The following is a 17,254-nucleotide window of genomic DNA, read 5'->3' on the forward strand; positions in this document are numbered from 1 at the left end:
TGCATTTCCATAATTAAAAATAAAAATAAAATAGTTCTGCTATCCGCCACTGCATAACAGCAGCGCTGTAGTCGCGTGTTAGTCCAATATTTGCTGTCGCTTTTTGTAGTAAAAAGGGCATTAGTGAACCCTTTTGTTGACACACAGTTAAGACGGTTTGCGAGTCAACAGTTAAAGTAAATATTGATCTATCGGCGGCTCCTCTGAACATAATCTGAGGCAGTTTTGTTCTTTTAACTTACACTTAACCCGCTAAGTGAAGTAGGCAGTTGGATCGACTTCCATGGGAAGCAGTTTAACGACGCATTTAATTTTATGTACTTATTTCTAGAATATGCAGCAATTCTGCCCGCGTGAAAGGAAATCTTGTGTTTGTTCCGTTCGGCGAATTTTTAGGACATCTTTTCTTTATGCTCCTCTATACTTTCCAAGGAAACGTTAAATTTCAGCTTCCTTAACCAAGTTTTGACAGTGAATCTTAGTTATATACGTATTCAATTAGTAACGCAAGATTCGATTGATGATTATTGTGCTCTTTACGAGTATTAATCTTGCACGATGACAGAATTCACCTATCAGGATTTTCTATTTTAATTTGTTGAAAGCTCTATATTGACAGGCCTCCGTTTTTCTCTTATTTAAAAACTAAGAGCATATTGTTACTATAATCATAATAATTTGAAAATATCACATATTAACACGAATTTATCCCTTATTGAGGAGACAGAGCCAAAAGTGAGGCTGAAGGCTACATTTTAGCTAGATGACTTAATGATGGGATTTAGATGAAATGACCAATTACTTAACTAACCTATCGACTTGAAGAAGAATACATACATACAATCACGTCTATATCCCTTGAGGGGTAGACAGAATCAACAATCTTGAAAAGACTAAAAGCAGAATCCCAAGTAAGAATGAATTATCTTAGAATTGGCATTCCTTAATAATGTCAAAACTATCACTGACATCAATCCATTACTTACATCCTTCGTCATATGTTTCATCCAACGTCTCTAAGTGTAGTCATACAATCGAATGACAATGATTGCCTTGAAAGCCCTCCACTTCCTGGTTCCTAGTTAGAATTGTCACAAGACATGCGATGTTGGTATATTTGTTCGTTCTTATTCGCTTCATACTGTTAACAAATATTTCTTCACTTTCACTTCCAAGATTCATGCAAATACGTCTGTATCTTCTGCGACGCTCTATACTTATTTCTTTTTTCCCTGATTTGCGTGTTCCCAGTTGCACCCTATGTCGCTGTGCTTCGGGGCACACGGTTCAAACTTTCATATCTTTCTCGTTATTTCAATTGCATTGTTTTTGACGTCTAAGAATATCTTATATAGGTAGACAGCAAAATTCATTTTGTTAATAAATATTTTGGTTTTGAGTAAGTTTTTGCTAGCGATGCCTTTCAATCTGGAAACTGGAAAAAATATCATCACATTTGTTACTACGTTTCCCACGTATCCGTGGCTAAATATCTAATACGATTCCTTCACAAATGAACGAGCTATGAAAACTCATTGGCTAGCTCTCCAATGTCGTATCGAGGCCAGTTAAATGGCTTGAAACAATTGAAATACCCAATAGTAACAGCTAAAAGATTCGGATGTAAACAAGAGATGGCAGAATCGATACTGCATAAGCATGCCAGATCCCATCCTTGCTTCATCGGATTCCGAGCGTTGCAATAAAAAAGTTGTATAGAATCGAATCACGTCCAACGCCGTTCTGCGAATTAAAATTACAAAAAGCGAGAGTGGAACAGTCGCGAAATCCCATACGAGCGAGCGAGTTGGACAAAATGCAACGTCGCATCCACGCCCCCTATAGGAATAAAATTCAAAATAAGATTTCAAAGGAAGTAAAAGGAAAAACAAATAGCCGGGTTGGGTTTCTCTAGTTCGTTAGAGCAGGACGGGTGTATGGCTGGGAGCTCCGTCGGCGGGTTAGTTGATATGAGTTATGGCGTGTATGTTTACGGCGCGAATTAGCCACTTGGCGGGAAAGGCTCGGTGACGCCCGTCGTTGGAATACGCAATCAAATGAACTCGACAAGTGTATTCCATTAGTTTTGTTTCGGTGAACTGAACTGCCAACTTGTATTTATATATGTACAAGTTAAACAAAAATAATTGTTAAAACATCACAATTTTCTGTCAACGAAACGTGAACTTGTTGCTTTTATTTTTGTTTTACATTTAAAACTTCATTCTTACACACTGCCATTTAATTTAAAATTTTGAAATGTGAAATATTTGTGAAAGATTGATAACTAAGAAACACATTGCTAATTGTTTAACCAGCGACCCGACTTAATCAAGTTAAAAGATAAAGTAACGCCATCTTCCGACGAATAGCTGAATTAATCCTTGAATGTTTAAAAGAAGTTTTAATATATTATGAGACATTAAAACATAAAGGGATTAGTTCAGCAAAAAAACATTATGTAAAATTCTTTGAATTCGTGTCCAATGTTATCTAGCTTATAATATTCTATAAATGACTACATGAGCTAAATTAGTAGGTATGACGTTTTAATCCCAAAATAGATTTGACCTAACCAGATCATCTAAAGTATATAAATGAGTAACATCATTGTTAATTAAGGAACTATAAAAGACTATAACAATTTCCTTTATCATCTGTGACGGTGGCGAAGCGATTGAAATGCCCGCCGCTTGTGGCGCCATCTCCACATTCTTATAGTAAACTTATTAGAGATTGGTCGTTCAAGTCTGAAATTATATCGATAAATTAAAACAACGTAGTCGCTACCTTTTTATTTTCAATTTTTTTTAGACGTAAAGTACTGTGCTATTTTATAATAAAAATTACCACATACTCCGTTAAATATTGCTTATTAAATTAGATATATATTGAAATTAGTTCACTTATCTTTTATATTAATAGAATAATCGTATAGAATTAGGTCCACCAATTCAGCTAAAAGCAAAATGTTATGTGGTGTATTTTGTGCAAAGAATAAATATAGGTAGGTAATCAGCCAAACATATGCACTAAACAATAATTATTAATCTAAGAGCTAAATTAATTCACCTAACAGCCACCTAGAAGGCAACCCTATGAAGGTACCTATATACTATGCCTTAATTAAAAACCAGTAGTCGACAAAATCATCTAACTCAATTCGCCACAGACTCGCAATCTTAACTATCCTTATTTCCCCATGACATCGAATCTATATTCATTATTTTAATCGATGTTTAATCGATATTCTCTTACATCCGAGTATCGACACTACTCGGACCACCGCGCGGGTCGATTTACATATTAATTTGTTGTCGAGCAGTAAAATAAAGAAATTGAATGTAGGTATAAAAGTTCCCTAATTAAGGCCGACGCACACTACACGACTATAATTTCGATTTAATGTTCCTCGGAATCGAATAGAGCTCGTTAGAACCTTACCATTGGGATGTTTGACTCACAAAAGGGATCGGTTTTGTTTTGATTTATTATTGGGAAAGATGTCTTGTTGGGACAAAAGATAATGTTTAAGTTAACACTGATTAAGTAAATTATTAATTGATATCTTCCTAGGTATTTTCGTTTCAAATTAGTGAATATTCCTCACTTATTCAAGTTATAAGGTAATTAAGTACTTAGGTACCTACCAACCTACTTAGCTAATTAATTTTTTTTTCTCTTTAGGAAGATAATTCTGTCATATCAATTCCGTCATTAATTTCCTTTCACGTGGTATTTTTCCAGTAAGTATTTGAATACATGGAAACAGTGCTTTTATATGTCTCATCATAGCCGGACCGCCTATAATGACATACATATTCAAATCTTAATGTAAAAAATATATTTATGTAAACTTTATTGCACCCGAAATTATATACAATAGGTGGACTTAATGCCTTATGATTCTCTAAAAGTCGAACCTTAAGACACAAACTCTTGTTAAGAATAAATACATGGATTTAAGTAAAAAATAAAGCATTCCAGAACCCGCAGAATACTTGATAAAAATAAACCCCACGACGACCAATAAAGAACGTCCATTCTCGAGCAGGATGTAATAATGAAATGATTTAATCAAATTTAACCAATCAGAGTAGCGGGGATATCAATTAGCCAATAAAAACACTTAATTTTAATGCGTCAGTTGCGGTCGTCTCTCGCCGCTAACTCGTAAAGATATATCGATTAGAATCGGGAATATTATTTTAGTGATATTGTTACTAGGAATATAATAATTCAGGTTATAGGAGAGTAGAAATTCTTGAAGCGTAATGGACAATATCTCAAAAAATACTTACCTTTTAAAAATGTATAAGTAGTAATAATTTTCATTAGACAAAAACAATATCTAACAGTAACGTTAAATGCGAACCAGTGTCTACGTAGGAAATATTTCTATGTTTCCTACCCGAGTCGGGTCGTTGGTAGGTAATCAGCTTATTCTAAAACCGGGAGCGAAGTCGTGTTCAACTGCTACTAAAAAATGCTTACCCGCTTAAGATAGGTCTTGCATATTGATAAAACGCGATGGTACAGTCACATAGAATAATAATGTTAGTTTTGCATACAAACGATTGCAAGGTATTGGTAGCAACAATGCAGATGATGGTTACCGATAGTGATGTTAATGTCCGTTAAAGATCCACTGTACTTATTTATATGAAATTCTTACATAAATTATAATAAACTCTTTCGCTAAGATATATACTTTGATGTTTAGGAAATTATTTTATTTTATCTATGTCATGGACACTATCACATAAGTACTATACAAGGCGAGTCTAAATAGAAAAGATCTGAAGGGTAAGCCTAGAATAACGATTTCTTACTCTTAGTATCTAAATGAATGTAAGTGCTTAACTTGATCAAATCGGGAAAATTTTGATGAAATGTAAAGAGACCCTAAACCGACGAACTAATATTGATGGATGTTAATAAAGCTGTAAGATTATAGCAGTACTTATATAGAGATTGACAAATGGAGAGATGTACGGTCGCGTTCATAATTGCAGTCATAGTTCGCAAAACTTTATAGCTTGCAGTCACCGCTGTCACTCACACATTCACACAAATAACACAATAAACAACAAGCGGTTAAGCGTTGGGTAACGCGCCATCAAGAAGAGGGTAGTGTAAAAAGTCGACCGCTCAGCGACCGTCGTCCGCTAATCAACACAGCGACACGCCACACAGCGGAGATCCATGGTGGAACAGTACGAAAATAATGGCTTCATACCGACCAGAACATTTGCGGAACAGTTCGACACATCAGTGGTTACTGTTCGTCGAGTTTGCACCGTGAGGGACTATTCCACAGACAGCCAGCAAGAAAGCCGTATTTATCCGAAATAAATAAGCAAAAACATTTAGAATTTGCTCGGCAGTATTTGGATTTTGACTGGAACACGGCGATATTTACGGACAAAAAGTTCGTTTACGTCATCGCAACACGGTAGGCTTCATTTATGGCGAAGAAATGCAACTCGGTATGAAGAAAAAAATATTGTGCCAAATATGGAGTCTGGACACATATCTGTAAATATGTGGGGCTGGATGAGTGCTGCTGGACCTGGGGAACAGGTGTGGATAGCAAGACGCGCTACAGCTGCTCATTATGTGCAAGTGCTGCAAGAAACCATGTTACCACCTGTGCGGTGTATTTATCCGATTGATGATATGCAATATCATTTGTGCAAGACAACTACCCTGTGTATCGAGTCTATATAGTGCGTGAAAGGTTCTGCCAGTTTATATTAAAACTACTACTTAGATAGTGTTTTAAGGACAGCTTCAATATCTTTTCTTTATGAAAACGAATAATTAAGCTGTAACCTTAATAACAGGAGATAGGTAAATTAGTGTAATATGCTGTATGTATACCTTTATATAATCATCAATATGTAAACAAAACTATAGGTAAACTGTTTCAATAAAATTTACTAATTTTAATTATTGAGTGTTTTATTTTGCTCCCTCTTGTTTAATATTTCTTGCTGATTTCCGTGTTTGAAGACACGGGTATCGTAATTCTTAGATATCAGTTAGTTAGTCAGTCAGTCAGTTACTCAGTTCAAATGGCACCTTGAAACATTAAAAATTGTCAGTAACAATATTATTATTTTTTTTAATAGACAGAAATTCCTTGAATAACTTCGGAATCCGCTAGTAACTAGAACAAGCGAGTAAGCGAGCAAGCAAGCGAGATTATCTAATATATCTTAGATCTCACTTGCACAAACGAAGTAATAAAATTGCTACCCAATAACTTTCAAAGAAACCACTACCTATGTTAGGGTCGTGTGCAGACAAAGTTTCAACTTTATTGAAATGACATAAGTCTGGCAGTCGCAGGCTTCCCTCTATAGGCAAATCTTATGCAAATAATGAGAGACGACGATATCTCGATCGACAATTATCGGGCCCAGTTCGGACATCGTTGATTACCCTCTCTTTCTGTTTTGTTATGTTATATGTCATAGAATAATAAACTGTTTTACTTAGTAATCATTGGTATTAAAGACCGTATTTATTTGAAGGAATATTTATTCTTTTTAAATATGCATGTGTGTGTGTATCTAGTGGAACCACAGTGCACGCTATTTTAACCCGTAAGAATTTTAAAACTATGACTGCAGATATGAACGCGATCGTACCTAAAGCTTGCCTACCCTTTCGGAAAAGAGCTTTGATTAGGTATATATAATGTATGTCATGGAGAGAAAAGTTGATCCATAGTCAGTCAGTTCCTCATGCGGTCACTCCACGATGCCATAAAAGCAGCATAATATTTTATGTGTGCCATGCCACCTAGCACTTATGCATTTTTCTTATTAAATCGGCAAAAGGTCAGGTCAAGTGTACCCGAAACCGTGGATGATGCGAAAGAAGTATGCAGAAAATGGCCAGTGGGAATACCTGCTTACCTACCCCTCTGGGAAAGTATTAAAGTATACTTATAATAAAAAATATAGGTAGTGTCACATACAAATCTAAATAAACCTTTCTTCGTCCGGAAATTGAATTATACTAACAATAGAATCAAAAATTACTCTTCCCATGAAACAAAAAATACAACTAGCCGTAACAGTCTATCAAGGGCACGAATTAAGTGTGTAATGCCCGTCATTTCGTAACCGAGGGGTCACCCTACCTTGTCATTACGGAAAACGCCTAAATTTGCCCACTTCAAGTAACGTTTTTTAGGTCGGGGTGAGTAACTTGTGGATGTGAAAACATATGATAGCTTTATGAATTGTTAACTTTTGTAGTTGGTGTAGATTTCGGTAGAATCAAACTATATAATCTGGGTCCTGTTATTAACAGGATCCAGGAATGAAAAACAATTCAGTGACTGCCATCTTAATTCTGTGACTCTGTTATTAGGAAAAACCTAGCCCATCTTGGGTCATGATTGTACTCACATTCAGTTGTTTGAATGTCAATTATTTTTTTTCACAATTAATGTCAGTTCACACGTAGACTTGACGCAACGCACAAACATTCAATAGTGGAACTCAAAATATAACCTTTATACCGTCTCTTAAGCGAAGCCAATCTTTCGCTTAAGAGACGACTCTCTAACCACTCGTCCCCTAACTTAGATATAACGCTCTTTAAAAACCTTACATTTTCTAGAACAAAATTCCAAAAGAAATACAACATAAAAATCTGTAATGCTTCTTACAAAGTTACAAGAATGAAAAAACTAGCGACAATTTCAGGCAATTATCCTTGCAATTTAGGTTTGATTTCCTTTAACCACCGCCTTGACGTAAGATCGCGATCACCTCATGTATCATTCAACAGCGAACGCAATAATGAACCTTAATGACAGTGGGGTGGCGAGCCCTCATAGCTACAATGTGGCTAGATTTTCATTATTAATAAGGTTAAAATGTCTTCAGTTTTATTTGACACGCCTTAATAGCTTAGCTTCGTGTCATATCATATAAGTTCAAATTGCACAACTACCTACGTATTATAAAGTCCCTTTATATTCTCTGTCTGTATGTATAAATCTCGGAAAGATGTAAGTGGATTTTGTTCCTGTTGGAAATGTTATATGAAAACTTAATCAACAACGCAATTAATAAAGCCAAAAGTTTAACATTTTTGAAAACATACTTATTTTGCATATAATCTTACCAGGAATAGAATCCTGGACCATAATGATTTAATATTATTTAAAGGCAAGTACATTATCACTACGGCCCAGAAGCTTATAAATCCTACAAATCAATTGTAATATGTCATAAAATACTCCGAACGAGTACCGTGTAATTTAGTTGTCTTTTTAATAATGACATAAGCTTCTTCAGACATGGACATAATGGAGAATTACATAAATGTTCAATTAACTCACTCATCATGTCCTTTCTAAAGATGGTCAGAAAACTTCATAACAATATTTTGGATAATCAATTTTTATGTATAATTTCGTCGAGGCAACAAATTTTTAGTCATGCTTTAACTGGTAGGAATTTTCTTGGGTTGTCAAATATTTAGTATATTTGATTTAATATTTTTTAAGCTAACTATTAGCCTCAAAATAAAAAAGGCGTGTATGTAGTCAAAAATTTTTTGTGCTATTTCATGAATAACAGTACAGTGTACGACTTATCCCTTGCGATTAAAAACAAAGCCAACAGTCCCGAAGATTGAAAAACCCAGGTTTAGCTACCAAGATTAATCACGAGAAAACACAATAAGAGATACTTACTCAGTATAAGACGCCACAAAGAATTAAAACCTTCATAAATTACTGAAGAAGGTATAACCTGATAAACTCAGATAACTTTTTACTATTTCATTAGGAATAGTCATAGAATACAGAAAGGTTACTTATATCCAATTGAGAGATCTGATTGAAAACCCAAGCAAAATCATTATTTTATACTATTTTAGTTGTAAGTGGTAAACTACCAGATCAAGTTCCTAAGCTGTTTGAAGTGTGTCACGCAGACGATCCTGAACTCGATGCACAAGTACCAGCCGAGGTTCCACCTGGTGAGGGCCAACGACATCCTGAAGCTGCCTTACTCGACCTTCAGGACCTACGTCTTTAAGGAGACGGAGTTCATCGCAGTGACTGCCTACCAGAATGAGAAGGTATGTTCTTTAAATCTAAGTATACTTAAAATATTAAAAGGAAAAATTTGGTTATTTAAAGTGAGTTTACAAAGTTGCAACAAAGAACTGAAACTTCTGATGAAATGTCTTTTATACAAAGTGGCCGTCTCACAGGGATTGCCATAAGAGAAGAGATACCTACCCTTCAACGTATGTCTCTCTTCGAGCTTAAAAAAAGATAGCTATATAATCAGGAATATATATTATACATTGATAATGGAATAGCCTGTTGCATCATAAACTTACAATACTTATAGGTTTAGCCAAATAATACATCAATGAGTAGAACTTACCGTTAGGAACAAAATGCCAACACATTCCAACTAGTTTTATGTCTTTACTGTGAAAATAAACCGACATAAAATTCTAAAGAAGCAATTTCTTCTCTGACCTGCCTAACCATAGCTCCCATTCCTGGCAGCAATGAACACATACCTGTCTTCTAGTTTTTGCTTCACTTTCGAGTTACTCTTCTAAGAAGTGTCGGTTCAAGTGACAGTCCACACGTGCCGAAGATAATTTACTTCGAACAAGCTTTCTATACTTGGATCTACGCGGTCTTTTTTCCTGAATGAAATTGAAGAAATTTTAGTTTTAGGTAGAATTATTCTTCATTATTTAAATCTCACAAAAAGGTTATAACACCTTGTTTATGAAAACAGCTGTAAAATTCATCGATTTTTTAAGCTATGTAACTCTTACTCCGTAATCATAACATCGAATTTTACTAAAAACCTTTTGTTATGACGCAGAACTTCAAGCACTTTCTAATTCGACCGATTGGCTTCTGTTCTGTACATAGAACCACTCTATCTCTTCTTGCAAATAACGTAAAAAGCGACTGAAAGGTCGAAAACGGTTTATAATCGAGCATACAGAGGGATGGTTACCTCATTTCCTATGATATTTTATTTTAAATTCAAAATAACAAAATTAAGTCTAATTTTCAGATCACTCAATTGAAAATCGACAACAACCCGTTCGCGAAAGGATTCCGAGACACGGGAGCGGGAAAACGGGAAAAGAAGTAAGTATCTAACCCTAGTCTTTTATACTTCTGCGTGTAAAATGAGAAAGGCTTATGTTCAATATTGAGAAGAAACAGAATTAAAATATGTACATACTTATAAATAGTAAATACGATGATGAATAGTTAGTGAAATGTGGTAAAGTAGGTAAATGCATTTTAACCAGCCACTGTTTAATAGAATGAATTTGTAAAATAATCATTTTTATATGAGTACACGCACACACATCAATATTATGGGCATACCTATCATAAACTCTTTTTAAATTTATGAATGTAATGAGCAACCCTGGCTCCATGCCCATAGGTAGTAAATAATAACATGCCTAAAAACATGTGTGTTGATTTATTCCGTATTGCTTTTAATAATTACAGCTCAGTAGGTGGCATCCTTACCCAAAAGGCGAGCTAATGATTGACGACTATAAAAACCACCGACTATTTAACTGAAGTTAAAAGTTAACTAAATTAGCCTCGTATCTGTGAATCTCCAAATTAATTAGGCCACGGCGCCGTTGACGCCCGCAGCCGCGACGCGGCGCCGTACAAATTCAAATTAAACCAATCCGGCGCCTCCTTATTCGTGTTCTGAGTTTAAACATGGCGGGTAACGGCTAAAATGGTGGAGTCATTCGGCTTGCCGCTTTTTTCCAACGTCTTTAGCGTGCAAGGGAGAAAATTGGATTTCCGCGATAAAATCAGCTTTAGTTGTTTTTCTTCACCGCATAATTTACCCAGGATAGGTTGGCGTTCCGCTAACTTAGTTGAAATTCGAAGGAGAACCAACTCAATTAGTTGGTATAGGTAAGTACATTTGAAATCTAACATGTTTATAGGAATCGAGGCTTTTTAAAACTTACTCTTCATTCGAAGTAATTTTTTGCGTGGAAACAAATTAACTCGTGCGTATGCAGCATCATTTACATAAACCGGGATAAAATTTGCTTAACCTTTTTGGGCTATCTCGTTTTGCATATTTTCGGCATCCGCAATTTATTGTCCGAAAGGTGAGTTTTCTAACACCCGGAAAAGCGGTCCGTGTTAAACATACGCACTTCCGTTTACGGGAAGGAATGTTTAATTCAGTTAAACAACATTTTGCACCGGATGGGCTGTAGCTTCCGAATTACAGAGCGACGGAAATGTTGGACGCTGAGTTCATCTTTACAAAATGGCCGCCACCGGGAGGAAGCGAGAAACGTGAGCGTTTTGACAAGCGCGGGAAAGCGGTTTGCAGCCAGGGTTCGTGGCAGATAATATAAAATTTAATGTTATCATTGCTGATATAGGTCCATAGTGGTCATAGGTCCATAATGACACATGGATACAGGTGGCTCTGGATAATAATAATAAACATGCTTGCTGCTCAGAATTTAACACTAGGCAATTGAGATTTGGCCCTACAACTCTCGAAAGGAATTCAAATGAATGGGCGTTACTTTAATTATATTATTTGTATCTTCATCAATCCGCATCTCACCCGCATTACATTCATCCACATTCGACAATATCTTCATAAAGATAAACATTGTCTCGTAACACAGTGAATGAATTCGTGTTTAGCCCGGATCTTGTCCATATCTCTTTTTATTTAAAGTTGAATTTTACTTTCTGCTACATATAACCAAAAATTTTTAAAATTTTAGCAAATTATAATTTTTTGTTTTACATTTTAGCTCCTTAAGTCACTACCTACAATCGCTAGCTGCCACCCCTACGAGTATTCACCTATATTCTGAGCGCATACACATAGTTCTTCTGTCATGTCAGCGATATCACGAATCGACATTTTATAACACTGGCAATACCTTTGTGAGATTTGATATTTAACATTAGTACATTTTATTATGGATTGAATAAAAACAGATGTAGTAAATTAGCCCATTTGCGCCCAAACCTAAACTTACTGAAAAAATATAAAATAAAAAGCAATTCTATGTAGAAAAAGCCCTCTTTAATGAAATGTAATAGAAAAAAAATCTAATTTGTTTTATTTTATATAAAAAAAAATGCCGTGCTTAAATGGGGACACTGGGCTCATTCAGTATGAAAAGTTTCAAAACAAAGTTTTTCGATACATAACGTTTTGATACATTTCTTACACTGCCAATGAGCTTTATTGTGACATACGGTGCATCGCAGTTGTTTATTCAACTTCTGTGGAAAGTGGCCAATCTCATCGAACTGTAGACTAGGAACTATGGAAGCCGTTGGACGTGAACGGCGATCTGTTTCTTGTCGCAAGTAGTGGCGAGCAATGCTTCGTCTAAACTGCAGCTGATCCATCTTTACATAATTACAAAGTGTGTGCAAACGCCAGCAATTGCTAACTGTCAAATCAAGCATGTAGGTAAACAGTACCCACCACCACTTTTTGCCTCGAATAGAAGTACGATATAAAGATATTGATTGATCGGCTTGGTCAACACCACCCATATCTTTATTATAGCTGACGAATACTTGGGGAATGTCTACATCGGTCTTTTTCTTCTCAGCTGAACTCCAACGTTTCACTTTGCCTAACGGTAGCACACTATCATAATTAGTTCCCATTGTGCAGACGCTATTGTCCAGCCAACGAACAAACAATATTTTATTCGTCGTGTCAAATCGGTAGTCATATTCAGCGCGGTTTTTTTTCTTCATTTTCTTGATAGGTATTAGAGGACATTTTCCAGTTCGTCCTTCTCGGACAGTCCCAGTTGCACGATAACCCGTTTCACGTAATTCGCGTAGCAATCCAAAACTTGTAAAAAAGTTATCAAAAAATACAATATGATCTTTAGGATCTGCACCCAGTTTGTTTAGCAAAGTTTTTACAACCCTGGATCCTAATGGTTCATTGTTGACAATATTAGTAGAGGGTGATTTGCCGCAATAAATATCAAAAGCATAACAGTATCCATCCGCGCTAGAAACCATCCAATTTTTATATCCGAAACGTACGGGCTTTCCGCGAATGAACTGTTTTGAAGGATGACGACCGAAGTATTTGATCATTGATTCGTCGATGGACAAGTTTGTGTGAAAGATTCCCCATTGCATATATTTTTTCATGAGTATATCACCAAGAGGTCGTATTTTGAACATTTTATCCGATGTCTCAGCAGCGACTTCATTGTCACAAAAGTGAAGGAACTTTTTTATCTCTAAGAAACGGTTTCTAGTCATTGCTTTAGATACAATGGGTACGTTACAATCCTCATCCAAAGACCAGTAAAGACGCTCCCTAGGTAAAGTGTGATAACCGGTTAAAAGAAGGATGCCTAAAAATGTTTTCAATTGTTCTTCTGTAATATCAAAATCATGCTTATTTTTTTGTGCCGAATACAATTTAGAATTTTGAATGATCATGGAAATTATCTCGTTATCAAACATTTTTTCAAAAATTGCAACAGGATTTAGGTCTTTTAGATCGCTAACCATCTTTTCGCGTCTTTCTTGGACATTATTTTCATCAAATATTATGGAATCATAGGTAGGGTGGCATTTACGCCAACGAGGACCTGGAAGGTTATCGGTTCGTCTTTTCTTTACTGCAGTCGTCGCTAAAGGTTCTTCATCACTACTATCCCATTCATCATCATTCCTGTTGATAAAAACTTCAACATTTCCCGGTATGTCCTTAGGAAAATCATTGGTCATGATTTTGTCATCGTCGCCTTCCTCTTCATCAGTGAGAACACTAGGTTCCGGAGGCAGAGCAACTAAATCTACCTCTACATCTGAACCATCTTCTCTCATAATAGCCTCGATAGCTTCTTGAAGCCCCTGATAGTTATCGCTCGATGAAAACTTTCCTTTAGACATGTTTGTTCAAAGTCGACTTCTGCAAAAAATAAAAGATTGTCTGATTCGTCTAGTGCCCGTCGTCCTCAATTGAGGACGCCTAAGTGTCAATCCACTTTATTCTCAATACAGCCTTATAGTTCACCAAATGTTGTCTTTATTACTTAGTTACAAATATTTTCAACAAATGGATGTGAAAAAATTACTACTGTCGAATGAATAGACCAAAATAATAGTACTTACAGTTATCGCGTAGTGAAGTTCAACAATTTTGTTTATTTGAGACACTATATTATCAAATTTAATCTAGTTTATGTCAAACAACTATTAATAATCCGTGTGCTCATCAATAACGTTTCAATTACTAAAATAAATGTCACATTCGTATAAATACAAAAAAAGTTGAGGGTAGATTTGTAAGCGTTCCCAATTGGGTACGGTGAGCGCATATGAGTTAGTTCAAACTTTCGCCAACCATATTGATTTTTCATAAATTTGTTTGCTCTCAACCTCTGATAATATAAGTAAAAATGTCTGATAATATAAATATAAATGAGATGTCTAGGTGATAAAGTGTTTGAAATTCGAATGTTCCTCCTCGAGCGTCGGTAGTCGAATCGGTAAGGTGTCCTTTTAAAATGCGTGAAGGGCACAGGTTCGAACCCCATCTGTACCAATGACTATTTTCGAAAGTTATATACATTATTTTGTATACTAACCGATGCTCTTACATTGAGGGAAAACATCGTGAGGAAAACTGGACACTCAGGAAGCAGGAAACCATGATCGATCCAATACGGGTTAAGTTTACCTGCAAAGGTTGCGGCCAGATGGGAGTCGCTTCGTGTAAAAACCTGACGCACCCAATCATGGTCCATAGTCAAGGGCATACCCAGGGCTCCTCTCCAAAGAGGTGAGGATGCAACCTACTAAGAGCCAGGAGGAAGATGACTTAATATAATTTTGAAAGAAAAAGTCAAATGCTCTTTTTTATAAAAAGATGATATTTACAACGATATTCATTTCAGTTCATAGTATTCATTTACACAAGTAACAGTATATCGGATTACGTCATCAAAATCTTATTCAATAGCATTATAAATACCGAAAATAACATAAACAATAAAAGAACCCCGCATTGTAATCGGAAAATCCACATAAAATAACTTCCCGGGACACCTACTTAATATACTACCCTTGTCTCGCAGTCGATAAAAAGCCAGGGCTAACCGTTGCGGATAAAAATTTGGCAAAATTACAAGGCGAGCCACCCCTGCGCGTTTACATTGTAACGGAACCCTAATGTGGACAGTTTAACTTAGGGTTGGCAATTTTGAAAATATAATTCTATTTTATTTAAAATACTGCCAAATAAGTATGTAGAAGTAAAGTTGCAAAATTAGATATTCCAACAGCCAGTAGGTATCTTGCAACAAACGCTTTTAACGTTTTTTTTTAACAAACACAAAAGTGGTTCGATTTGTTGTCCATCCACAACACAAACCGGTAGGTACAGAGATTGAAATTTGAAATATAAGTTATATAAAATAGAAACTAAAATAAGCGAGATTTTTCGTTTACCAGGGCGGAGTCGCGGCATACCTACCTTTATAAATATAAACGAAACATAGACATTATGATAAGCAATTTCTTAACCTACTCCATGCTTTTTTCAGTGGTGTGCAAACGAGTAGGTAACAAGAACGTACTCCCTTAATTATTTAATTGTAAGAATTTTTGATAAAATTGTCAGCCCTGGATTCAAGGGGTGCCACAAATTTAATTCTATCAGCTGGCGATGAGACGAGTTAATAAAATGAATTTAGAGCAAACCCCAATCAGGAGCCCTAGCGAAGACAGTTAGGGCTCCGTAAAACAATGTGGATGATTTACAGTTGTTTGTTCTATGGGGTGACAGAAGGCAAATAATTGCTCTCGCGTTTTGGCCTTTTTGGGGTGACCGTACAAAATGGTTTTAAATTTGTCTTGGCATTAAAATAAATTTTAAACTTCCATATATATATTTATTTAATCTTCATTAGGCATTAAAGCTATAAAAAGAATATAAGTGTCAGCCTCAAAATATACTTATGCCAACAGTCATCATAACTATTATCTTTTTTATCAAATAAAAGGATTTGCTGATTGCATTATCATAATAAAAAATATAATATGCAAACAAATATTTCTCAACAATTCCTGAACTTATATGAATGTGGCCAATACTGGTTTCAGATTTTTCAGGCCACTTAAGGGCATCTGACGAGACAATGTTTAACGCCTGTAGCGAATGTTAATTCTATGGTTCCAAATCCATAGTTCAAAGCATAAACTACCTAGTTTCAAATAAATCTCCAATATTATTTGTTTAGTAACCTTTTCTACATTTGTTACCTCTTTGGATATAGCTCATATTACGAAAGAGTTTGTTTGATTAAAAATAAATTGAAAAATAGTTCTTAATTCGAAACCGGCTGGAAAATAACTCCCTTTCAAAATAGGAACTCGGAAAGGGCGTCACGCGCGCCGCCGCGTCTCAAATTTCGGCAGTGTCATTATAGGATGATTAACCTTTCGCGGCCAACCGACCATTATAAAATGCCAACCGTTTGACACCCCTAGCGATTGATGTGTTAAAGTGCAAACTTTGTCATTTTAAACAGTGGCTGGTGTATTTCGGTAATAGAATGTCGTAAAACTTTCCTAACACTGAGTTATTGATAGGTATAACGTTTTCTGTAACTTTAATTTTTGACTTACTTGGACGATATTCTCATCGTATTTATTGCTCAATGTAACTTTTTCAATTGTTAAACCTGATGAAAAAAAATTAAAATATTCTGATTATACCTATAAATAGACCAAAACTGGGTTTAATCTCGCGGCCTCAGGTATAGGGACGAGACCAAGGATACATCCATATATACCAGGTCATTCTATTAAGCGACTACTGTCTACTTAACTTCTAACAGCAGACCCTCTAGACCACATAAGTAACCTAAATGCAAAATTTCGAATCTAAAGACCCAGTAGTTTGGGCTTGACTGACATGACAGTCTCTTTTTTTTTTGGAAATTCATTGTAGCGGGAGCTCGACCGCCACCAAAGGGAAGATCTTCCGCCAGGCTAGGTGTAATGCCTGGGGAACCGCGGCTCCGACGATGTTATGTCGGAGGTTGTACCTATATATAGCTCCAATCCGTGAAATCTTTGAAATCGCGTCTTAGATTCTTCGTTGCTATTGGTTGAGCGCGTCAATTTCTTCGCGATGATTGACAGTAGTTGTTTGATTTGATGTTGTGACGA

At 35.8% G+C, this 17,254-nt stretch overlaps 1 protein-coding gene across 2 annotated transcripts in view; it reads left to right on the forward strand.

The window, feature by feature from the left end:
• LOC106129889 (optomotor-blind protein) overlaps positions 1-17,254 on the forward strand; it is a 90,681-nt gene that overhangs the window by 69,956 nt on the left and 3,471 nt on the right. Inside the window, exons 5-6 of one of the 2 annotated variants that reach the window (XM_013328584.2) lie at positions 8,965-9,111; positions 10,083-10,159. In XM_013328584.2, the coding sequence (XP_013184038.2) occupies positions 8,965-9,111; positions 10,083-10,159 (224 nt within the window). Of the gene's footprint in view, positions 1-8,952; positions 9,112-10,082; positions 10,160-17,254 lie in introns of both variants that reach the window. The other variant, XM_060950747.1, reaches the window with a different exon arrangement.

Source organism: Amyelois transitella, chromosome 22 (assembly GCF_032362555.1).
Source record: "Amyelois transitella isolate CPQ chromosome 22, ilAmyTran1.1, whole genome shotgun sequence".
Lineage (NCBI taxonomy): Eukaryota > Metazoa > Arthropoda > Insecta > Lepidoptera > Pyralidae > Amyelois > Amyelois transitella.